Below are 27030 nucleotides of genomic sequence, written 5' to 3'. Positions count from 1 at the left end.
TCGCTCGTTTTATCCCCCCCCCCCCATACACACAAAGTAAACTATAGTTAAATAAAATACCAAGCGTTTGTTTTTATCTTTTTTCATATTTATAATTGAAATTTTAAATTATAAAAGTCAACACTAATATCCACACTTTAAATAGAAACTGCATCACATGATCTACTTAGACAGTTTTGACCGAACTTCCTGAAAACGAAAGGTAAACCCACTTTCCGCATTTTGCTTAGGTAACCCTACAGGATGCTATTACGGGTACAGTAGCTTCATACATCAAGATGGTATTCACTATTTAAAGTTTTGATACAAGTGTCAACTACAAAGATGTAATGCTTTACCAAAGACAATTAACCGAAATATACAGTACAGAATAGCCATTGCCTCAGTTTTCGGCCTTTAACGTTACAGTGCTCGTGACTATGTAAGTGAATTACAAAAGCGCGCGTAAGTGCTATCAGTAACACTACTGCAAAGAGAAAAACGTTATCAAACTGGTTCGTGAACGAATGAAAAAGGTTCTTATTAAACACTGAAACACCCCGAAATGACACCCTATTGTAACATATGTACTTTAAACACCAAAATAGTTTGCTTTTTGGATTTACATTAATCTTGAACTCAAGAAATGCTAATCTTTTTGCAGCTCCTGAGTCACATCTGTGGCAGCTGCAAAAAAAAATAATAATAATAAATAAATAAATAATAGTAATAAAAATAAATCTCCTGTACAGGTCTCGATCCGACCTGTCTCGATCGGCAGATAAACATTGCATTGAGTTCAAGATAAATGTAATTTGGGATGCAGTATCCAAAAAGCAAGTTATTTTTATGTTTAAAATAGCATTTAAGGTGTAACTTCATGTGTATTGAAACCCATGACAAAATGGTTTTTTGGGGAATGACATGCTTAAAAGTGTATCAGAACAAGGACACTCAGATTCTGATAGCCCTGAGAGTTTGTAATACAAGGTGTAGTATAAGGCCTAAAAATGAGGTGATAATCACCCTGTAAAATAAGCTCCAAATACTGAATTTTTTTCAAAGGTTTAATCTTAACCCTAGACAAGTAGAACCATTAGGCATTTCCTTGTACATAAATCTACATTTGAAAACAGCTCTTTATCCCAACATACTTCCACAGCACAAACATCTGTCAAGATCATCACCAGTTAACTTTCAAAAATCACTGAGCTTGGGCACTGACTCTCCAGTAGCACCTCCCACCTCACGCAGGTTATGCTCCCTTTTAAAATGTGGAGTTAAGTACACTTTCTCAGATACAGGGTCCTATATTTTTGGATTTTAATTTCAGATTAACAGATACCAATATGTGATCCCTAACCTGTAACCAAATAGTAGACCAAGATGCCGTCATATTCTTCAAAGAAGCCTCTTCATGTGGCTAAGAATATGGCTGAGTTAAACAAGCTGGCAGAGGTTAAACAAAAATTTACCAGTGCGAGGATGTAAGTTTTTTATCACAGATAACTTATGTGCTCTTAAAGTATTTATGATAAGCTGTATGTATTGCTTTGAATGCTGGAGCATCTTTGTTGACTTTACATGGTGCAACAATCATGGTAATTACTTAATCTTTTCAATGGGCAAGACTTATCAAACTTTTAGATACATGATTTTATAATCATAAAATTTTATTTCTTTATAGCATTTGTGGTGCTTTTACTGCACAGAATAGAACTGTAGAGTATCCCACTTTTAAATTTTGTTGCTGACACTCAGTAGGATTGATCTAATTTTGCTTGAAAAAAATATATACCTGTAAAATTTACAATTTTCCCTCCATTGCAAAGATTGAGTAATTACCATAGACATACATGTCTAATAATTCTTTAATATGTCCAATGCTTGGTATGAAGAAGTGCTTTCAGTCTTTTTATAAAAGTGTTGGTACTGCTTTAAGTCATCTAATATAGAATTTCTGGCACACCATGGATTATATGCTTTGTGGAGTCCATATATATACAATAGTTTATTATTTATATCCCATAAAAGTCTCCTGTTACTGACAAAATTTTAAGTTAAAGTATGATCATAACATGTTAATGCATATAAAATGTTTCCTTTCACCATGATTTGAACTTAGCAAATTAGCAGAGATACACCCATAGTTACCATTGAACTTGAATAGGAAGTCATGTATTGGGCATCTTAATGTGACCTTGAATTTTGAATTAGTTTAATCTCATTAAAATTTGTTATTGAGATGCAAAGCATCATGCATAAAAATTGACAAAATAAACTATTTTGTGCGTAATTGTTTGCTTTTATGTCTGAACTTTTATAGCTTTGCTGCTTTTATTTTTTCATTTTTCATATTTTCAATGTATGATTTTGAACTCCCGTAGGTCTGAAGCCATATATAATATACCAGTTACTTATTCTGAATATCCATGCCAACTATAGTACACACATAACTAAAAATTTGGTAGTGGTTATGCTGTTAAGCATTATGTATGTTATTTTGAATCAAAACTGATAGAAAACTCAAATATTTTCAGAGCTGTGAAGTCAGCTGAGAAGATCTTCAATCATGCAGAGCAAGCTAAGCTGGATGGAGATGAGGAGAGAGGATATGTAATGTATATGAGATACTTCAACATCATAACCATTGCGAAAAAGTTGCCAGACTATAAAAAGAATGAGGTTAGTTATCTACACACTCCAATCGGTGTTTTGTATTAAATGTGACTGTTACAAAATACTGAACTATTTATTTACATTAATCTTGTATAAGTTTTTCTTATCACAATTGTATGGTTTGTTTTTATTGTTGTTAAAATTGCACATTTAGTTCTTTGTCTAGAATGATTAAGATTCATTTACTTGAATGATTTATATTTTTAGGTTACCTAACCTTAAGCCGTGGATTTTTGTCTGTCCGTTTAATTTGTTAACACTAATATCTTGGAATCCCAACCATAACTTTTTTCTCTAATTTTATATAAATGTACTGCTGCCTCACATTTCCAGATTGTTTTTTTAATTTCTGAGAAAATTGTTTTGTCTCCTTAGCAGCCATTCTTGTGTAAAAATTGGCCATTTTGAGTTATTATAAATGGCAAGCTTCTTACATTCCCCAACTCAGATCTTAGGGACAATGATTTCACTTTAATAAAAGTGTATTTGACCAGTCATTTAGAATTAAAGCATTAGATTAAAAAGGAATAAAACATCAAATCCAAGTGTAACATGGGTTTGAGCAGAAATAGGAGAACATTTCTTTTTTCTCCAGGCAATTTCATTTAGGCAGGTAAATCCTGTACAAAGTAACCTTTATTATTGCAAACACGCCTTACAAATTTCTTCTTCAGTACCTTTATACATGTCTGGTAACTTACAGGACTATATGTTTTAATCATTTTAATATCTCCAACTTTTTGGATATTTTTTGCAGGAATTTTTCAGTAAGATGATCGGAGGAAAAAATCAGCTGAAGGCAATTGAAGAAGCTGAAGCCCTGTCATCTAGTCTCAAAGACAGGTTTGAAGATTTACTTGCCTTCTCTGCCTGGTTGTTTCTGTGTTTTTGTGAGTGAAAGTGTATATTTATGAAAGAAGGTAAATACATTATCTTTATGACAAATGATAATTATCCAATGAGGTATGAGCTGAATATAATTTGGGGAAATGACCATACTTATTTTTGTGTCTTACATTTTAGATATGAACTCCTTGAGGCTGAACATGTCAAAGCAAGGTTAGATGAAAGGGATAAGAAAAAAGAACAAGAACTTGAAAGGAAACAGAAAGAGGAAAAAGAATTGGTCAAACAGTTAGAAGAACAGGAAATGGCCAAGGAAAAGATTAATGAAAATAATGAAGCCCCTGAAAAAGAGAATCAGTTTGCTTCTGGTATGCAAGATATAAATAAAACAGAGTATTCTACGGCTGGCATTTCAAACAATAGGATAAATGCAATTGTATTTTGCTTACACTCTCACCTGTTTAATATGCTTCAGTGCATTTATCTTGCTGTTTGAAGCACCAGCCATGGGATCAGTCAGTTACATAATGATAAATTCATAAAACTTACAAATTAAAGCATAACTTACGTGATGCCATCATGATTAATTTTCAAGTAGAAATACAAAGAAATTAAGAAAAATTGTGCATTGTAATATGAAGTTTCTGATTTTCCTCTCTGGTTATCAGATATAAATTTGATACTCAAAAGCCCATTGTTCAGTTCAGACATTTTCATTTTACAAGACATCTTCCCTTAGCTTGAAGTAAAATGAATAATTTGTGCAGTATTTGCAAACAAGTAAGTTGGGGCAAAAATACTAAGATAATCTCACTTTTCACAGGTACCTGTGCAAATTGGGCCCAACAGAAGTTTCTAGGTCAGCAGTATTGGTCCCTGTGGGGTTAAAATAAAAACTAGTTAAATTGACAATAATTGTCCTGAGTTCCTATTGTGGCATTTTTCAGGTGTGAATTAATACCCATGGGTCTGAAGCTCAATGTTGGTTACATTTTCTGTATGACCAAAGTAACAGTTGTACACCATTATGAATTCATGTTGATAATGCTTTTAAGAATCATATATCAGTATAGATGAAAATGTGTGCTTTTATTGTTAAATTGGCTGTTCATCATTGTAATATTACCACTTCAGAATCTATCAGTTTTGTCATTTATTTCTGTTCATTTGACAACTTTGCTGCCTTGATGACATAATAGGCCTAAAAAGCCCATGTTTTTATATTTCCAGTCTAGCTCACTGTACACATTGTATGTTTTTATAAGAATTTAAGGTTGGTAGATTGATTCTATATACTAGTTTATCATTATTGTTAGTCTCTCAGCTGTTAATTCATTTTTCAGGTGCTGTGAGCTGTAGGAAGCTGTATGAGATGCTGCAGACTCCAGATTGCTCAGTTCTCATACTAGATATCAGAGCTGCTGCAGACTATGAGAACTCCCACATTAGAGACCCTTCATGTATTAATGTACCAGCTGATATCTTACCAGGGGGGTAAGCTGAAATAATTTCACAGGTCTTTTGGTTTTAATTCTATGATAGTTGGAATTTTTATAATCTCATGTGCCAGTGTGATGTATAGATATAATGCTTGTTATGTGAAAATAAGACACATCTGTTTATTCTGTTTCTTTCTTCACAGTTATGTCAGAATTTTAAATGTTGTTTTGAATTTGCTAACACTGTTTGTCATCATTTTATCTTTTTCCTTTGTAGTTGCACTGTGGCTATGATAGAGAAGAATCTCCCAACAGAGGCACTGCCCATGTGGAAAAAGAGGGGACATGTGGGGTACATTGTCCTGCTGGACTGGCAGAGTTCTTTGGCTGATCTTGTCACCAACAGTCCCCTGAATAATCTCAAAGATGCCATTTATAAGGTTAGGGAATGCACGCACGCATGCATTCACGCACGCACACACACACACGCAAGGCTTGTAATTAGATTGGTTAAAAATACCCTGGTAGTTCCAAATGGTTTGTTCTCTTGGAGTATACAAACATATCCAGCTGTGTCATTTGATAGATATAGAGCTGCATCATATGGTTGATGGTTACCGCATTTTGGCATCAGCCCAATGACACAACCTCATGAGACACGTCTCATTGCAGATTCATGTAGACTTGTGTTGCATAGCAAAATGGGATTATCTTCAACAATCAGCTTTTGATGAGGTCAGCAAAACTACAAATTGACCAAGAGCAAATATCACTAATAGTTTTATTATGTTATTTGAAACATATTAATGTCTCCCAAGATAATATCACCAGTCAGCCAATATCCACTGAGTGGTGACTACTGAGGTTTTTTTATGTAACAAAATATGTGCATTTTCAGTGGGACCAGTTGGTGATAGTCCAGCATGAACCTCTAGTACTAGATGGTGGCTATGAAGACTGGTTGTTGTATTACCCTACTCTCACCACTAACTCAAATGTGTCAGCACCACAATCTGATACTAAGAAAGATCAGTCAGCTCTTCCTTCATGTAAGTTCATTTAAAGTTTTTCAGTTTACCTGCTAGTAGGTGCTCCTTGAATCACTATTCTGAATAATGCAGAAGCATCATACTCTTATGTATTTCTTTATGTTGATCCTATTTTTTTGTAGTACATTAATTCCACTGATATTGACCATTTTGTAGATTATGATTACTGAAAAAGATGAATATAAGTATGTAAAATGGCGACAATATCGAAGCAGTATGCGCTCTTTTTTTTCAGTGGACTTTGACTATCCAGATTTAGATGAAGAGCCCCCAGAGCCACAAAAGTCAGATGTACAGAATGGACCAAGTCTACAGCAGATTAACACTGATGGTACTGTAACAACATCTACAGGACAGAATAGGCCTGTGGTTGATAGATCAATGAAACCAAAACCCCCTGTATCTGCTGTAGCAGGAAGTGACAGTAACAAGTCCTTTCAGCCACCCTTTACTAAACCAGCCACTGACAGCATATATCAGGAGTTAAAGAAACAGTTAACAGAGAAAAGCTCTAGCAGCAGTATAACTAACTTTGTTCCCCATAACAGCAGAGCAGCTGAAAATGACCTAATAAAAACTGTACTGGATGATGAAACAAAGGTACAGCCTAAGGCACGTCCACAGATACCACAAGTCAACCGTTCATTGAAACCCAAACCCAGACCAATCCAGGAATATAGTGAATCCTCTGACAGCTCTACATTAGCCACTGCACAGAGTGATATCACAGCCAGGCTGGATGAATTAAGAGTGGAAACAGAGGAGAAGGAGAGAGAGATGTTGGAGTATAAAAAGGAGAGGGAAAAGTTGGTTGCGGAACACAAAGCCAGACTAGCACGATTGAAGGATGAAGAGGATAGAATAGAGAGACTACAGGCCATGAGGGAAAAGGTGTCTATAATAGTTAATAATTCATACAGCCTACACATTTACCTTTTTAGCCTAGTGGTCACTGGGAGTATTAAACCTTTGGGAGTTGCTAGCCAAAATCAAAATTAGTCATGAAGACAAAATATTCAGATAATGGAAAATTATTTTGAAACTAGCTGTAAAAATTTCCACTTTTCAGATTGGACGAGTAACTTAGAAGGATTCAAGTTTAACATTCAAACAATGTATGTGTCTGTATATCTTCTGAACTTTTTTCGTCTGACCATGCTGTCCCATCAGAAAAACTGAACCATATTTTTGAATCACTTTAAATAAATTGAGTACCTTTTATTGGTTAACAAAGAAAAAGATTCCTTTCTAAAATCATAATAATCATTAATATCCACCATAAATTTGATGTTTGGCTTTGTTTGGTAAAAAGGGGTGTTTACTTGAATATCTGTGTGATTCGAAAAAGCAATGGTACATTTTAAGTGTTTGGCGTTCTTGTTGTTTAGTGTTGGTTAGAAAACTTGAAAGAGATTGGGAATTATTACAGGGAAAATGTTAACTTCTTTTAGACAGACCATAACTGCATGATGTAGAGGTGAAAATTTCTTATTGTTTTTTCTTTGGAATCTTGAAAACTCATTTGCCATCTGGCTTGTGTAGATGCCATCGAATCTGATTCTTTGAATTCATGTGATTAATGTCTGTGAATTTTCCATCATCTGTGTGTAGTTTCTACTTTACACTAGTGACTTATGTTACAGACTTGGAATAAAAATGAAAACTAGAATGTAAATGTTGGACTTCACTATTTTAAACATAACCTAAAATCAAGAATTGTGATTTTATTATCAGCAGATGAAGCAGACAATAATGAAGACCTAAACTTTTGTTTCTTTTAGGAAGAAAAAGAGGTTGCAGAGCTTCTAAGAAAAAAGAAAATGATTGAGAGGCAAATCAAGACGGAAGAAGAAAAGCAAGAGGAGGAACAGCAGAGAATTAAAGAAGAAGAAAAAAGAAAGTTGGTTATTTATGCTTATAACATATACATGCTTAACATATATATTTATATAACTGTAACTACTCTTTTGAGTGAAATGTAAATTTATTTTGATTTCTTTGATAAGTATTTTCATCCATGAATATTCAGTTATGTTATTGAAGTATAATGCATTTTTTTATGTATATAACATTCAGAAATGTATTCCTTACATAAGAGAAAATAGTTAATGTAAGCATTGTTAAGTGACCTCTTCACATGACTAACATCCACTTTGAGATTGTAAAATTTAAATAAAGGGAAGAAGATCTTCATCAAATCAAGCAAGAAGAAAAAGAAAAGTTGAAGATGCAACAGGAGGTGGAAAGATTGAGACAAGAGAGGAAGAAAAAGGAAATGGAAGAGAAGAGAAGAGAGCAAGAGATACAGGAGCACAAAGAGAACATGAAAGCAGAGCAAGATAAGCTCAACAGAGAGGTCAGTAGACATTTTGAAACATGCTTGCATGTAAAACTTTCGAGTAAAAAATATTATGCATGAGAATAAGTATTTTTATTTGGACATTTGAATAACACTAAAATATTGGATTGCAAATTACTTTAAACTGTTTTTGAAGAGATGTTAATTTAGAATTTACATTTATGGAAATGGCAAAACTTTTACTCTATCAATATTTGTCATTGTTTTTGAAATGTTAGGTATATTTTGCAGAGGGCTGATAAAGCAGCTAGAGAGGAACAAGAAAGACGGGACAAGGAGGCAGCACTGAAATTACAGGTAAGAAAAAAAAGGGATCAGTTTTTGTGTTTTACAGAGAGATTGTACTTGCCGATACAGTAGTGTCCATACATGTGACAATCACCTATGACTGTCCATAGTTCATGGTTCTGGAGCTGGAGCAGAAGCTAGTTCTAAATGCAACTGAAGTCCTTGTATTTATAGACACATTGTATAGCCATCACACATAATGATTGTGTATATATATATATATATATATATATATATATATATATATATATATATATATATATATATATATATATGTAAAGACAAAGAACCGAACAAATTAGTCAGTTCTCTCTATTTTAATTGAAAAAGTCCCTACAGCTGTTTCGACCTGGAGGCCTCGTCAGGGGCACAAACAGATCAAAAAAAAAATTGGCTTCTCAGGTTGTGGATAAGTTCTATGGAAGTGAGATTACAAGTCAGCAGAAAGTTTTACTTCAGTTTTGAAAGTGCTTTACACACAAATTTTTCTGTTTATTTATATTCAAGTGGCTTTCAATAGATGATTTCACTGTTAACATCAATTGACAGGTATAAGGTAATCAGTGTCCAGAAATAGATTTTAGAATGTGCATATAGAATATATATCTCAGCTGAATGTTAAAAGGACAAAGGTGTTAACCAAATATGTTGTGTTTTATCCAATAATTCCACACTTTAGACATTAAATTTTTTTTTTAATTGCATGCTTGACAGTTGTGTCTACTATCTGTGCTTATTGTGAGTTTTAACACTTATAATTATTGCCATGGCAATGGTCCTTGGGCTGAGCAAATCTTCATATTTCAGTAAGAATGTGTTGTGTTGTATGTACATATGATTGTAAGTAGGAGTTGTTTGGATTACAGGAACAGAAAGAGGCTGAGGATGCCAGAAGGTTGGCAGATGAACAAAGAAAAACAGCTGCACAAGAGAGTGCAAGAAAAGCAATGGAAGAAAAAGCAAGGTTAGAGGCAGAGGAAAAGTCCAGGAACAAGGCAGAAGAGAAATATAAATATGACGCTGAAGAAAAGGCAAAGTATGTGACACAAGACAATGAAATTCATTGAAAATATTGCATCAGTTTTGTAAAAAATAGCAGGGTCTATGATATGCTAAATCTTGCAAAATTTGAGAAACAATGAAATATGTGGATCATATCTTCTCACTTTCAGATATAATGTAATATTTGGTATTTCAGTGGAGTCATCTTTCTGTACACACAGCCATCGCCTGTCAGTGGTGCCCTGCACTTTTCATTGTGAATTTAACGTAATAAATAGATAACTGAGTATTTATTATCCTCAGACTGCTTCATTGTCCTCCAATACAGGCCAGGTTCAAATAGCAGCTCTATTGGCCATTTTCTTGAAGTTTTACAGTTTTTTTGTTATTTAGCACTTTTCAAATATTGACATTTTGAGGTGAATTTAATCATTTATATTTTTCTGCAATCCACCTATTTTTAGTTGCAAATATTTTTTTTTAATTGAACCATTGCACATATGCTATTTTCAAACTTCTTCCCATGTGATCGTAAATAAGAAGGTGGTGTTATTTCAGGCTGGAAGCAAGTGAGAAAATTAGAAGGGAAACAGAGGAGAGAGAGAGAGTCGAAAATGCAGCAGAGGAAAAAGCCAGAAAAGATGCTGAAGAGAAGGCCAGAGCAGACCAGGCTAAAAAAGGTAAAAAGTCATTTCAAGGGAGGGGTTTATTTGTCATTGCTGGATGAGGAGGGTATATAGGTATTGAGAAAAGTTGTATTGACTAACAAAATCAAATGTTCATCTTCTGGTGGGAAAGTCTTTTTAAGTCTAATGTTTTTTCTACGTTCAGACACCCGTGTCCAGACGTGGAGCCATGGTCCTTAGAGTCACTGCTAAGGACACCATGTCTGTACACTGTTCTGGAATTATTAATCATAAACACCAGAAAAAGAGAAAGATATCACTGTTTATTCTCAAACTTACTGGAATTTTTCATAGGTCTAATGTAAGCCATTCTTATTGGGTTTATTTTCATTTTGTGTAAATTGTTTTCATTTCTTTTTTCATTTTTCATACATTTGCCTTTTTAAGATTTGACCCCCATGGGCCTGAAGCCCCATGCTAGTAACAATTTCTGAATTACCATTAACAGTAAAACATAATAAAAATTGGGTGGTAATCATTATATATATATATATATATATATATATATATATATATATATATATAATCATATTGTACCAAAATTGACAAAAAAGATGTTTTTTAAATTAGATGTTTGTCATGTTTAGACTGTTTTAATGCCATTGCTTTGTGTACATTTTATTTTTAATATGTTTGTCCACTTGACAGCTTTGCTGCCTTGTTTGGACACATTGAATAGACCCAAGATAATAGGATAGAATAAGCAGCAAGTTTTAAGCCTTGACCCTGTGACAATTATATCTTGACCTTTGACCTATTATAGCCACCCCCCAGGACACTTCTCTGCCAAGGGGTTGGGAGGCTAAAGTGGATGTGAGGACTGGAAGGACATTCTATATTGACCACAACACAGGGACAACCCATTGGTCCTTTCAAACACAACCACAGGGTAAGGAGTGTGTCTGTTGTGGCAAGCTGTTTCATTGTTGTAGCTCTGACAGTGTGCTTATTTTTTCATTTGAGGTTTTGTTTGAAAAACAAGGCAATTCAGTCATAAAATCATCAGAAGAGAATACAATGCTTTTGTTTTCAATTTAAAAATTTTAAGGAATTTCAAAAGTTGTTCCAATCATAATCATTTCATTTTTCTGATTATGAATGTCCACAGTAATTTCTTTATTTGAGAGGAAATTTTCTCAAATGACGAATTTGAAGTATGAATATAAGGTACAAAAAAACTTGATCAATTCCTCAGTAAAGTACAAATACACTTCAGGGGTGGGTGGAAAAAAAATGGTCAACGTACAATTTAAATTTTTCATTTTCACCCTTACTAAAATGCCCTACAGGACTCTATGGGAATTAATGTGAATTTTATCGAATGTCTTACAGAATTTTTATCCAAAGGACCCCATAGGATTTCAAACCAAATTTTTATAGTGTCCTATAGGAAGTCCTATAAAATATATAGGATTTGTGGTAATTTCCTATAGACCCCATAGGAAATTTCTGTCAGGGGCACAAAAAATAAGCCATTGATGAAGGCAATCAAATTAACAAACATGTCTCCATTTACCCATAAAAAGCATTGGATAACAAGCTTCAGACGTGTTTTATGTATATAAGCTCAATTTACACTTTATATTATGTTAGATATTTTTCAAAATTATAATAAGATGGAATGCTTAACTACCCAAAAAAAATAGGATATGATGAGCTTAAAGTGATGGTGTTGTTTTGGGTTGATGCTTCATTCTTTTTATTTTGTTATTTTTGAAACCTCTCTTATGTCTGTATATCTTTATGATAATTTTTTTATCACAATGTAGCATTGCAAAATGTTCAATGATTTCTTTTTCCTCCAGTTTCACCATCTGCCAGTGGAAGGTACTTCATGCAGCTACAAGATGAACCCTCCAAACCGAAGACAAACCTGAAAAGGACAAACTCCTCTCCAAACTTGACAAAACTTGGAGATGATGATGACTTTAAGGGAACTAAACTATTTCCATCTATAGACCGCACAACTAAGCCAGCTGCTAGGTACATCAGATTGATTGAAATTTAATATTTTTTCTGTAATTTTTCAACCAAAAGGTTATGTAATCTTTTAACATATAGTTATGGAAACAGTTTTAACATTGATTTGAATAAGATGATGACTATTTCTGATAGCACACAGAAACCAGTAGAACTTAGCATTTTACAGAATGCAACTCAATTAATTGACTTTTTAGATATAAGATATTATAAAAATTTAACTTTTTTACACAGACACAAAAGGATCTGAACATATTGTTATCACTTGCATCAGTCCCTTACTGAACTGGAACGGGACCATGCAGGAGGTGCTCAATCCACCCTTATTGCTGAATTATTAGCACAGTGACTCAAAATCAAAACTGATTTAAACTTGAAGTCCATGGTTTTACTTTTTGGTCTAAAAAGCAAGCAGAGGCTAAAATATATTCTGGTTACAATAATTTCATGTTAATAAGTTATGATTATTAATAATGTGTATATGTGTATTTTTATCATTTAATATGTCTGTGACATTAGCTTTGGGGACACTTAATCATCAAGTGGTAATTCCATTTTAGATGAAACTTACTTGTGGGTCTGAAGTACAGATCAAGTTTGCAAATGGGCATGATCAAGTTATCACTTGTATTTTTATATACAGACACAGATGTGTCTGTACTTATAGCCATCATCTGCGTCTGTCGTTGCCATCGCTGTCGTCGCCTTGCACTTTCACCGATAACACAATAAGTGGAAAAAAACATTTTACCTTTTGGCTTGAAACTTATGGAACTGATGAATATTCATAAAACGTAGGTCAAATTCGAAAATCAGGATGATCAGGCCATTTTTTTTAGAGTTATGCTTTTTTTTCTCTTTTTTGAGCATATATGCAACACTGATAACACATTTCATAAAAACAGATAGGCCTTTTGTCTTGAAATTTACAGGAATGGACAATCTTACTAAAATACAGGTCCATTTCGAAAATGAGCTTGATCAGACCATTTTTAGAAAAGTTATGCTTTTTTTTCCCTTTTTTTTTTTTAACCGATGGTCTTGATGCTGTTAAGCATTATGTAATATTGAATCAAAATTGAAGAAAATCCTGTTTTCTGCACTGCCTCCATAATGACCATTTAGGAAAACCAAGTAACTTCCTCTTCTCAAACTTACAGGAAAGTAACATAGGACTAAAATACAGCTTCAGCTGGAAAACCTGTCTTATTGGGTTTTTTTTGTGGAAGTTATATAGGTTTTGTGTGTGTATGTGTGTGTGTGTGTGTGTGTATGTGTGTGTGAAATTAAATTTTTCACATTGTCATTTTCAAGGTGTAACTTTGAGCTTCCATGGGCTTGAAGGCTTCTGCTAGTCACATTTTCTGAATATCCAAGCTACTTTTATTTTATTATTAAAAATTGATGGTCATTGTGCTGTTAAGCATTATGTATTATTGCACCAAATGAGGCAAAAACACTATTTTGGATACTGCCGCCATGATGCCCATTAAGGGAAAATCATGTCACTTATGATTCTCAAACCTACTGAAAAGATTCATGTTATGTATAGTACATAATTAAAAATTGGTGTTGATTGTGCAGTTAATCATTATGTAATATTGCATCAAAATTGTCAAAAAACCTACTCAGGGCTCAACATAAATTTTTTAACCAGGTTGCCCCAGGGCAACCTGCCAGATATTTTTACTTGCCCTTCCTCTGCCTCAACTTGCCCATTATTAGTGAAAAATTTTAAACCACTCGATATGCAGTTTTTTTCATTTGAAGCATTAAATTTTTTTGATTTATAAAAAATTAATTGTGTCAATTTTGTCATCTTTGAGTTATTTTCTCCATGAGCAGGTTGATTGATGGAATGTCACATTTTGTAATGCACATCACTAAAATTTCAAATTTGTCACAGATTCTAAACAAAAGAAAGAAGGCACACCTCCACTATGATGTAGCATAAAATTAGGATATCTATAAGAATACAAGTGCATAAATGTTGCAATGCCCACACTCCTCAGGATGGTGACTGATAGACATAACATTGTTACTTATAAAATATATGCTCTTACAAGAACCAACTCTTTTACATTTACTCATCAAGTATAGATAGGTCGGTCACTATCTCCAACTTCTTTTTTTTTTTATATTTATAAAAATAAAACATTTCTTTATTTCTGCAGAACAGCTGATAAAATCAATAGAAAAGAAACAGTACTTTGAAACTTCAAAAATTAATCTTAATATAATTCACTTTAATATATTATAGGATTGCCTTGACAACACCAAATAACACAAATGATAATTTGATAGTAAAATCTAAAATGCCACTGATTACTTCATAGCACTTTTCTGCACTCAATCAAGGTGCACTTTGGTGCATTTTAGGCTATTTTTCAACATTTTATGTGGCACAGTGACATAATTGTCTTGTTTCATATGTCTTGAGGAGTAAATGAAGTTAAGCTAAGCATGATAAAAAAATTCATTAATAAAGAATTGCATACTTAGCGCCTACAATTGCTAGAATGAGGATCCCCCTTCTCCATGGCTACTTAGAATTGAAATTTTTGAAGCCAAGTATTGAATTGGTGGCATTTTAACTAAGAAATCTGTGGTATCAACATAGTTCATTTACCTTTTTTTCAGTGAATAAACAGTAAAGCCAATGATTTAAAATGTGGAGGAGATCAAAACATACTCCTAGACAGACTTCCACATTCATTACAGTGTCAAAAAAACTAGGTCAACAAAGCGCTCTGATATGCTTGTGACAGACCACGATCGGTGCCACACTGTCTGGATACTGACAAGTGCTCACTGGCTCCCTCAAACAAGTATTTGTGTAGTACACTGCTTTTATTAGGTTGGTTCAAAAAGTTAACATATTTATCCAACTTCATCAATTAAAATGTCCATACTTTAAGGAAGCTTACTCTTCCTCCTGTTTCTCTCTGAAATTGTTGCTTAATATATAAATTATAAGCATTTCAAGTCCGGGAAATCTCTATCAGTTACAGAAGCATGCAGTTCAGCTGTCTGCTAACCGGTCAAAACCACCGCAAGCTGGTCCCTGCAAACTCTCACTTAGCAACAGTGCGACTGCTTATTTTCCACTTCTTTCGTGGTTAAAGCTTGGAAATTATATGCTTCTAAATATTTCCCAACCAATACAAAAAGTGCCAAATAAATGTGAGAGAGTGCCTTCTTAACTTTAATCACGTGGCTACATTTTTCCAAGAACAACTTGCCTCGTTTTAGTTTGACTAAATACTTCAAAGTATAGAATATGACAGCACTCTGAAAACGAGGCACTGCCGACGGAGATAGTGACTGCCAGTTATTTTTAGAAATCTGGCATTGACGTATGTTACAGTTTGTGACGTTATTGTGCAAAAAGGGAAAAACGTGTAATGCTTCAATCTTTTAACATCAGATCTAACATTGTACTAACAAAAGGAAAAACATTCACTTGCCCGCCGGGCAACTGGACATAAAATTTACTTGTCCGATGGCAGATTTTAGTTGCCCCGGGCAAGCGGACAACCGTTTGTGTTGAGCCCTGCTACTTTGTGCACTGCTACCACTAATGTTATGAAAGGAAAACTGTGTTCATAGGATTGACATACAGGTCAAAATGGAAAATCAGCTTGATTGGATTATAATTTTTTCTTGAATGTTTGAAATTTTTATTTTCTATTTCCATCATTTTCTAAGAATGAATTTGGAACTTTCATGGGCCTGAAGCCTTATGTTAGTTACACATTTTACTTACATCCATTCGACTACCTGTTTTGCATAATTAAAATTTGATGATGACTTTTCTGTTAATCATGTGTTTTTGCATCAGAATTGATAGCTATTTTGTGCATCATTTTTCTGCTTTTTGTCTGTACATTTGACAGCTTTGCTGCCTTGTTTAAACATTTACAGCCAAATGATAGGTTTATTTGCATCTGCTGGTTTATTTTTCCTTGAAATATTTCTTTCATTTCATGACTTTGAATTTTTAATTGTAGGTTCAGTACCCCACAGTTACGAGATGAGAATGTGAAGCCAGTGTTGACTGAGATCACTGCAGCTAGATTGAGAGGGTTCCAGCCTGTATATGGCAGTGTGGTACGTAATTCTATTGTTAGTCATTCCTTTCACTTGTCAGAACCACTCCAGATACACCTCTTAGATTAAATAGTTGTTGCCTTGTCTAACACTGTTATATGTACAGTGTTTGCTTTTCCCTTTCTAGGATAGAATATCAGTTAGTCAAATGGCTAGCTGCATGTATGAACTATACATCTGATAGAAAAAGCTACTTTATATATGTTTAACATTTGTCTAAAATGACTATGTCAGCATGAGCCCAGGTTTATATAGTACTGTATCAGTTATTCATGTCAATGGTGAACGTCATTGTTGACATAAGTTTAAACAAAACTCAGCATGGGTTTATACATGGCCAAATACTTCCAGAGGTCAATTTTTTGTGCCCAAGAAACCCTTCTCACTTGTAAAAAAAATGTAAGACACCCACCTCAAAATAAAATCAAAGCAAATTGTATATGTTATTTTTAAACCACATATCACAAATGCCTCTTAATATCTTCAGGGCAGAGGTTTGACTGGACTACGTAATCTTGGAAACACTTGTTACATGAACTCAACAATCCAGTGTCTAAGCAATACACCGCTGCTTGCCAAGTACTTCTTAGATTCTATCTACAGGAACCATATTAACAGGTGAGAGCTTGGTTAAATTGCTGTAAACCCTAGTATGTTCAAATCTGTGTGTGTGTGTGTGTGTGTGTGTGTGTGTGTGTGTGTGTGTGTGTGTGTGTGTGTGTGTGTGTGTGTGTGCGTGCGTGCGTGCGTGCGTGCGGGTGGGTGGGTGGGTGGGTGGGTGGGTGAGTGAGATGGATTGAACAACAACTCAAACTGAAATAATTCAGGAGTTTTTCATGACGTTGTGATGGTATTTCACCCCAACTACTTCATGATATTGTCCTGGCACATGGGTAAAGATTGCACAGTCTGTGCTGTGATCAGTTTCTGTCCATGCCTTTGCTGTCAATGCCACATCTGTTCTTCACCCTATAACTGCCAAACCATTTTTCCATTTTAATTGAAATTTTCTGAGTGGCTTTGCTTGGTAAAATTGCAGTTTTTCAGAAAATTGTCATGATGACCTTATTTTTTGAGAGTTAGAGGTTTTGTGTTGACACCATGTGTCTGAACTTATAGTTATCAATTGCATCTGACATAGGCATCGATGGCATCTGTATAGTTGCAGTGCACTTTTTAAGCATTAATGCAATTTATGGAAGTCCATGTGATGTATTATCCTCAACTTACTTGTGTGATTTATGCCACTTAAATACAAGTCAAGTTCAAATAGCAGCTTTATTGTATTATTTTTCTTGCTTTTTTTTTGTGATTTTTTCATTTTTCTGATATTTGCATTTTCAATGTGTGGCTTTGAAACACAATGGAGTTGAGGCCCTACACTAGTGATAATTTTTGAATGTCCTTGATACCTATAGTACATAATTAGAACTTAGAATATGATTATGTTGTTAATCATTTTGTAATATTGCATGGAAATTGACAAAAACTACATTGTGCACTAGCATAATTATTTTTCTGCTTTGTTTCTGTACATTTGACAACTTTGCTGCCTTGTTTGATATTGCCACATAAGTGCCAAACAGTATTTTTGTTTTACTTCCAATTAACTGAGTGGATTTTGATTTTTTTTTCTTTGCATGTATTTTGTTTCATTTTAAATTTTCTGTGTGACTTTTTTTGCTAAAGCAAAGTCTTTTGGAAATTAGCATGATTGGAATATTTTATGAAAGTTGCTGATTTATAATTATTTTTGTTATTGTAAATATTATTTTTAACCCCTTTTTTGCCTCTCTTTATTTGCCATCTTTGCTGGATAGTTTTATGTAGAATTATATATTGAATGACTTTTTGTCAGCATTTTACAATATGAGCATCAGTTCATAATTATTGTTAATGTTTCAATTTCATCTGCAGGGAAAACAAACTAGGGCGAAAAGGTGTGGTGGCAGATGAGTTTGCTCTCCTCATCACTGTGCTTTGGTCTGGACAGTACAAGTTTGTGGCTCCAAGAGATTTTAAGGTAGTGCTTTTCAACTTAAATCAACATTTCCATAAGTTTGATTAGACAATAAGCTTCCAAAATCCCAAATATTTTGCAAGTTCTACATCAAATCTACTAGTCGGATGTCTCAGACTGGTGGTTTATGTAACAGAAAATCACATCGGGATTATTTCTAAAATATTAGTAAATGCTGTGAATTTGATTTTTTTTTCAGGAAGTGATGGTCTAATTCAGCTGCATGTTTTCTTATTTTGGTCAACAGCAGGCTCCCCAGGAAATCATGTTTCTACCAAATACTTTATATTTTCTATTTCAGGGAGTGATGGGCAGATTTAACAGCACTTTTTCTGGTTTTGACCAGCAGGATTCCCAGGAATTCCTCATGTTTCTACTGGATGCTCTGCATGAAGATCTAAATGAGGTGTGTATATATATATATATATATATATATATATATATGTGGTTTTAATGAAGTGTTTATGGCTTATATTTCATTTAAAATGAACACTCATTTTGGCAAATTAAATTTTGACATATGCTTAAATAATTTTAATTTTGTTTAAAAGATGAAAAAGTTTTTTCCAATTTTTTTTTGGCCAGATTATCTATAAAAGTGCTTCAAAGGTATTATAAAATTAATTGGTTATTTTAGGAAAGATTCCAAATATTTTGCGGAAGGAACTGCAGCAAGCTTAGGATATTCTTAGGAATACTTAATGATATCATTCATGATGCCTTATATGCAGGCATGAGCTTTATCCTCGGAAATGCGGAATCAGGCGTTTTTTAATTCATTCTAAGGCGCGCCCCCCCCCCCCCCCCCCCAACCTCCTGCCGGTTAGATGTTGGGTCCCATGATAAATGTTCATTTTTAACCTAGGCTCATATCTGTATATGTTATTTAAAGCTGGTTCTTGAAATCTCAAACTCTTTCAGGATATGATATCATTACATTATGATTTGTTTTAACACAAGAAACAGTAACCAATTGATGTGGCATCAAAGGAACTGGTAAATTGATTGTTATAATAAATAGCAAAAGAAACCTCTATGCGATCTACTCTAAACAGTACATAATGATCAAACTGTGACAGTTTACTTCTGTGTGCAGGTGACAGTTCGTCCTAAGATGTTGGAACTGGACAGTGACCAAGTGAGAGACCACAGAATCCTGGCAGAGGAAGCGTGGAAGGCACACAAGATGGCAAATAAGTCCTATATTGTGGAACTGTTTCAGGTGAGTCTCAAATATACGTAATACACAAGGTTGTGACAACCCTTACAAAAATTTCCAATAGCCTATAGGCCTCTGTGGGACTCGATGATAATCCTACAGGACTTCATGGGACTATTTTGAAATTCTGTTGGATATCCTATATGAAACCTGTCTAGGACATATCTGTAATAGGACCCTATAGGATTTGGGCTAACTTTCTATAAGACATTCTTTAAGACCCTTTAGTATATTTCTGTTAAGTAAGTTAAATACATACACATGCTCACACACACACATGGCTTACTAGAGATGAGTTATATATGCAGCATAAGGGACAAACTTGTGAAATTTCTCTACCAATTCATAATCCAGACATTTAACAATATGGTGTACAAAACAGACATTTTTGTGTTGTATGTTACTGTTTCACTGTAATATTGTAGGGTCAGTATAAGTCCACCCTAACATGTCTGACCTGTAGGAAGCAGTCAGTGACATTTGACACCTTCATGTACCTGACCTTGCCCTTGCCATCAAGCAACAGATGTACACTGCAGGTATCTCTCTCTCTCTCTCTCTCTCTCTCTCTCTCTCTCTCTCTCTCTACATATGTAAGGGAAATGCACTTAACATTCGTACTGTTAGATCATATTTCATATAAAAACAGGCTGATACATTGGACATTTTGTCAGTAGCTTTGTTCTACCCAGGATTGTCTGAGGCTATATCAGAAGGAGGAGAAGATCCAGTGGAAGTGTTCTCAGTGTAAGAAGGACAGAGATGCAGTCAAGAAGCTTGACTTGTGGAAGCTGCCCCATCTTCTCATCATACATTTTAACAGGTATTGTTGGTCTGGTAATGAGCCAAGGCTGTATCATTAGTTGACATCTTGTTTTTATGTTCTGAACACACAAAACTCTGAGCAGGAGCTTAATCTTCTTCATATGAAGATATATGCTGTGAAAAGTAATAGCTTGTATCTTCCTTGTGTTAGGGTGTAGAGAAAAAAATTATTAAAATAATAGTCAGCTGTTTTCAGGTGCTTGCTTACTTCGATTACTGGTACATGTACCTCATCATGGATCCACAATTATTATTGCAGCTTTGCATTTAATTACACTTATGTGGTAATTAGTGTGATCTCAAACTTCAAGATACTATAGTGTTGGGGACGGTTACGTAAAAGAACTATAGCCCCAGAGTTAGTCTAAACTTTTAAACATAATATTGTATATATTCTACTTAAGTTAAAGATATCCATACTGTCCACTTAAATAAAGTTATTACTGGTCTGAAATATTAGCCATATATCTCTATTGCTGTAAAACTGGTGCAGCATTTTATTTTATTGGACTATAACCATTGATCTTATTTCAAAATGGAGAAAAAATTGGCTTAAAAACTTAGTTTATCTTTTTTGTGAAGATTTACCAACTTGTACATCATCATTTTCCAGGTTTTATGCTGAATTTCCATGAATCTGAACCCCTATGCTAGTTTCATTTTCTGAATGTCCACAGTAACATGCAGCAGTACAAAATTAAAAATTCTTGTTTATTATGCCTTTTAGGATAGTGTTTGCCAAAAATTCCTTTTTCACTGCCTTACATACATTCTTTTGGATAACAGATAAATATGTTCAGTGAATAAATTAATTGAAATTTACACGCATGTCATCTTACATGTGATATCATTATTCCGATTTTGTAAAAATGGAAAAATCTGTTTCAGCACCAATTTTATACCATTTTAGTACTCCAAAAATTCTGTCAATGATTTTTCTTAAAAGCCTTAGTTCAGATTTTTAAATTTAATTAAAATCATTGACCAAGCAAAATAATGCCTTTGTTTAATGAAAATCTGTAATAAGAGCCTAGTTACTCCATAAAAAAACATTTAAAATTAAAATGACAGCACAGGATTGAACCCCATGGACTTGTGGTCAACTATACAAATTTCCATGACAAAATATTGTTCAGGGATAAAGTTGCGCCCCATACCGATTGCTATCTCACCTCAATAGAAGGGTGTCAAACTGACAATAAAAGCTTTGAGTGGCCTATGCTTATACATCGCAACAAGAAATCTAAACGCCAATTTTTAAATATGTTTCAAGGGGATTTTTATTGTTTTAAATCAGCACAAAGGTAGATACATTATTGAATAATCATGTTGGGAAAAAACTCATTTTCAGTATCTGGATTATAATAAACCCTTACAGTAACCTTAAGCATTATGCTATATTCAATCAAAAGAACATATTTTGTACTTTTTCATTGGTTGTCCATAACTTTTAGATTGTTTTAATGCCACTGCTTCTATCAGTTTTGTCATACATGTTAGTCCATTAAGGAGATGTGCTTCCTTGTTTTTACCATGATTTTAGTATCAACATTGTTAAAGCACAGGATTCAAACGACTGCGCATGCACGAAAAGTACGCTATTTGAAATAAACAAGTTGGTGAAATGGATTTTGGAGCGCCTGTTCTAATTTTTGGAAAGCGAGGCAATCGAACCAAAGAATACGATCCACTTTGTAATCTCATAAAAAGTGGTATTTTATAATAAAGGTCATAGCAGGGCGTACATCAAAAGGCAACTTGTTTATTATTGTGATGTTCAATAATAATTAATATAAAAGATACGATATAATAAGTTCTTATCTTTGGCCTATTTATTAGCTTAATTGATTTTTTTAGTATTTGGAGAGTAAAAACACAAAAGCTGTCTGGTTTCATATTGAGGCACCACGCATTGTTCGTGTGCTCATTGTTACTGTTACATTGTCACTAGAGTGGACATGCTTTTACCATGATTTTAATATCAACTTTGTTATGCATGTTTCACTCATTGACTGCCATGAGGATGAGAATGCTCCTAAGTTATCTACAAAAGACAGTTATACTGGCTGAAGTAAATCAGAGAATATCAACATATCATAAGATTTTTAAGATGATATTGTTTCTGTTTTCAGATTCCATTTTGGATACAGAGGCCAGAAACTGACCATCTATGTGGACTTCCCTCTCACTGCACTGGACATGAATAACCATATATCTGGACCTAAGGGACGACCAGAGTATAATCTGTATGCAGTATCGGTAAGAGACTTGATTTATTATCAACATAGGCTGGTTGTAGGCTCCCTAACTACTGTCCAATGATGAGAATTACTGCCATTTTCACACAAATTTAACAGATTTACCACAGTTTCCCCTGGATTATAAAATTATTGCACACCTCAACGATGTATCCCAAACCAATACCAATATATTTTCTCTTTCCCAACTTACATATGGCCAAAAAAATCATGTTACTTATTATTCTGAAACTTACAGTTTTTATTTTTTACAATGGCTCTTAAGACTTAAGTTTTTTTTTTTTTTTTTTTTTTTTTTATTTCTCATTTTCACTCATTCATGTTTTCACATTAAATTGCCATGGTTCTGAGGTCCTGTTTTTTTAGTGTCCGCATTAACAATAGTGCATAATTAAAAATCGGTGTTGATTTTTCTATTTTGTATTTTTTTTTTTTTTTTACAAATAATAAGAGGCATGAAATACCACAACATTGCTTTTGTCTCCTTTTCAGAATCACTATGGTGGAACTTTAGAATCTGGACATTGTAAGTAAAACTCAAAATGAAGTAACTGATGTAAAGAAAAGTTTTTTGTTAGTGCATCTCACCATGCAAGCAAATAAAAATGTTAGATTGCATTTGAGGCTTATGATTTTATGGAGATTTATCGGAGTGACTCTTAAGTTAAATATTTTAAACTTAAAAACGCACACACACACACACACAAGCACACACATACACAGTTTTACTGTTATATAGTCCAACAAATTTTTACCAAAAAAGTACTTTGGCTGAAGATAAACCTAAATTTCTCTTGGCATACATTATTATTTCAGACACTGCATTTTGTAAGAATGCTTTAAATCAGAGGTGGTACAAATTTGATGATGATGACGTCTATGAGATATCAAAGTCAAATGTTAAGGTAAGAAAATATTTAAATATCACATTACCGTGGCTTGTGTTCACAAATTCATTTAAGTGGAAATTTGTTGTAGCACTGTGGATTTTAGTAGATAAAGTTGCATTTCACCAGATTCTTCAAGGTTGATAATTTACTTTGTTATTTTTTAACAGAGCCACAAAAGCACCCCCCTGTTCGGGGTTCATTACTACTCTTTTCACTAGTGCTTGAAATGGTTTGAATCTGCAACTTCGGATCACAGATGATCTTACATGGTCTTAATAATTATAGAAATTGTCTTAATATGGAGTATCTCTGTTTTAAGATCAAAAATGATCATATCCTGTTAAGTGGTTAATCAAGTTTATCCCCTCACACATTCCCCCAGTGGCACACCAGTGATGTGATTCATTCAATGGAACAAGCACTGGTCATTGGCATTTTCAAAAAATATACTTAAACAAGCAGATTGAGATTAAACAGGCTTCCTAATACAAATAAGAACAAAAACATGGGGTTTTCAAAAGTTTATTTTCAAAAATATGACTTCAAGATTATAAAGAAATTGGAGTACATGTTACAGCTGAAAAAATTCACTGGCCAGTAACTGACTGTTTTTTCAGAAATTTCACCATCTCAGTTTTTACTGGCATTGGCAGGTCAGTGGTTAACATTGCAGACTGTACCTGTATGATTTTTTTCCAGTGTCTTTGTCCAGATTATATAGTTACAGCACCTTTAAAAAACACTATTTACTGTCGTTTGACCAGTCTTAGTATTTTACATCTGGAATATAATGTTCTGCAGACACTCTTGGCATAGGGCTTCCTAATAACATCACAGGGAATCTTACGGCTCATTCCCAATGAAAGTATTGTGCCATGTAGATCAATTCATCTCTGCTGGGACTTTCGCTGAATGCAATCACTTTAAAAGATTAACACGCCGTCTCTTGTTTCCAACATGCTCATATAAACACCAGTTTTTCTTTATTCTACTCAAGGCCAGGGAGAGGCATATTAATCAGTTAATCTGATTGCATTTAGGAAGAGTCCCCCACAGAGTCAGTATAAATAATTATAACAAGGTATACTCCAATCAAAGCCACATTGTATTTGGTGCTTCTTCCGCATATTATATCATCAAGTTAGCAATCCATGCATGTGGGTTAAGCAGGCACAGAGAATATGAGAAAAAAATAATAAGTGGGGTAAGCAGGCACAGAGAATATGAGAAAAAAATAATAAGTGGGGTAAGCAGGCACAGAGAATATGAGAAAAAAATAATAAGTGGGGTAAGCAGGCACAGAGAATATGAGAAAAAAATAATAAATTTTGTCTCTGAATGATTTGCCCCAAGTTTATCCGTAAAACTTGTGATGGTTGATCAATAACACATACTGTCAAGGTACTGCATTCTGGGATTGATTTGAGTTTAAAATGATGGTTAATATAGAAAGAGAAGTATGGTAATTTTTATTATGTACAGACACAAATATTATGTTATATTGCATTAAACTTGAAGAAAACCCTATTTTGGATACTGCTCTCATGATAACCATTAAGGGAAAACCATGTTATTTACTGAAAAGATTCATAGCACTGAAGTGCAGCTTGTGTTGGAAAATCTGTGTGCTTGCTTTCTGTTTGGTTGCAGTGCAGTTCTGTAAGAAATTTTCTTTTTTCACGAAATCTTTTATTTGGTGCCATATGGCTACAATGGGGGTTCAGTCTGTAATTGTTCCTAGGGTAATCAACAGCTTAGTTCAAAGCTATTAGAACTTTGCACTTAGAACTATTAGCACTTAGAAGAACTTCAACAGGCATAAAGCTGAATGTTATTTACATTTTCTAAATGTCAGTGCTATGTATAGTAGGTAATTACAAATTAGTATTGATTATGCTGTTTATAATTATCTAATATTGCATCAGAATTGTCAAAAAAACCTACTTTGTGCACTGCCACTACTAATGTTATGAAAGGAAAACTTTGTTACTTATTATTCTATAATTTAAAAGAAAGGTTCATAGGAATCACATATAGGTCCAATTGAAAAACCAGCTTGATTGGGTTATTTTTTCTTGAATGTATGAAATTTTCAGTTTGTATTTCTGGCATTTTCAAAGTATGAACTTGAAATTTCATGGGCCTAAAGCCTTATGTTATTTACACATTTTACTTACATCCATTCTACCTGTTTTGCATAATTAAAATTTGATGTTGACTTTTCTGTTCATCATAATGTATTTTTGCATCAGAGTTGACAGTTAGCTATTTTGTGCATCTTTTTTTTTTTTTTTTTTTTTTTTTTTTGCTTTTTGTCTGTATATTTGACAATTCAATTTTGCTGCCTTGTTATTGATCCACAGCAGTGTCTGTGACAAACTCAAAAATGTTTCCCTGGTGCATTCCTGTAATTGTATTTCATATTTCTTTCAATTTCAGAGTTCAGCTGCATATTTCCTGTTCTATACTTCAAAGGAGATGAAATCTGTACTCTAAGAACACCCACAAACTATTGTACTTGTACTCTGTTAGCAAGGCTGGAGCCTTCACTGATTTGAGAGATATTCAACTGGTGAAAGATAAATGTGAATCATTATGTCTACTTTTTTCATAACTGTTGGATGTGGAAAAACTAGAAGCACACATAAAAATCTTCAGTACGTTGTCTGTATATATGAAAATGGCACAATGAATATTACCTTTTTTCTGTATATTTGCCAATTTTACTCTCAATTTTTTTATTATGACGTTTGTTACATAGTAAAGAGTAAATTGAATAAAAGAAAAACATCATCAGTATAAAAATTGTTATACAGTAAATAGAGTATATTTGAACGGCAAGTTGTTTGCTACATTATCTGTACATGGACAAGGATTTATCTTATGATAAACAAATCTAGAATAGCTAAATTATTATGTGAGAGGAAAACTGTAAAGAGGGGTGAAATAGTGGTTGGTTATGGTGCAATGTAAGCCTTTGCTGAATTATGGAGAGAAACAGAACAGACATTATATGTAGTGCTGGTTTCTGCTGTCTTGTTACTTCACAATCTACCACTATATCTATAAAATGTGATGTTAAGGTTTAATGGAGTTATTATTATTATTATTATTATTATTATTATTATTATTATTATTATTATAAGTACTAAATTTATGTCATTGTTTAATTGGTGTTAATAATGAAAGGTAACTGTGCATTTCTCATTTCACAGTATATGGTCATTATGGAGACTGTATAGCAGACAACTATATCATATTTTTTATTCATGACTTCTGAGATTTTTAAATTATGTTGTCATCACTTATTATTGTCACTGGTGATTATGTAAAATTATCCTCTTCTGATCTGAATTTTACAGATAAGAAATAAAAAAATTTTAAATGCCTCTTGGAGACTA

General features: G+C 33.7%; 1 protein-coding gene across 2 annotated transcripts; it reads left to right on the top strand.

Moving 5' to 3' along the window:
- The first annotated feature begins 147 nt into the window (after positions 1–147).
- On the top strand, positions 148–27030 carry LOC106164987 (ubiquitin carboxyl-terminal hydrolase 8). 2 transcript variants are annotated; one of them, XM_087004803.1, is made up of 27 exons: positions 148–202; positions 1313–1466; positions 2520–2664; positions 3416–3501; positions 3682–3872; positions 4848–4998; positions 5221–5383; positions 5842–5992; positions 6228–6883; positions 7774–7892; positions 8171–8348; positions 8583–8648; positions 9506–9675; positions 10200–10321; positions 11091–11216; positions 12133–12310; positions 16318–16417; positions 16905–17035; positions 18335–18440; positions 18739–18843; positions 19534–19659; positions 20082–20195; positions 20349–20479; positions 22614–22740; positions 23232–23265; positions 23556–23644; positions 26069–27030. In XM_087004803.1, the coding sequence occupies exons 2-27, from the start codon at positions 1366–1368 to the stop codon at positions 26123–26125; spliced, it is 3723 nt and encodes a 1240-aa protein (XP_086860929.1). In that variant the 5' UTR covers positions 148–202; positions 1313–1365; the 3' UTR covers positions 26126–27030. The 2 variants fall into 2 exon arrangements, with proteins under 2 accessions (XP_086860929.1, XP_086860930.1); XM_087004804.1 differs by lacking the exon at positions 148–202 and adding an exon at positions 235–255.

Source organism: Lingula anatina, chromosome 2, assembly GCF_051362555.1.
Source record: "Lingula anatina isolate TDL-2025a chromosome 2, LinAna3.0, whole genome shotgun sequence".
NCBI lineage: Eukaryota > Metazoa > Brachiopoda > Lingulata > Lingulida > Lingulidae > Lingula > Lingula anatina.
The sequence above is the reverse complement of the archived record's forward strand: the minus strand, read 5'-3'. Positions and strand labels throughout refer to the sequence as shown.

Bases quoted from the DNA above. Each gene is read 5' to 3' on its own strand.
- LOC106164987 (XM_087004803.1), top strand. From the start codon at position 1,366: ATGCCGTCATATTCTTCAAAGAAGCCTCTTCATGTGGCTAAGAATATG. The intron at 12,311-16,317 runs GTACATCAGATT...TTTTAATTGTAG, and splicing joins ACAACTAAGCCAGCTGCTAG to GTTCAGTACCCCACAGTTAC. The intron at 23,266-23,555 runs GTAAGTAAAACT...TTATTATTTCAG, and splicing joins AACTTTAGAATCTGGACATT to ACACTGCATTTTGTAAGAAT.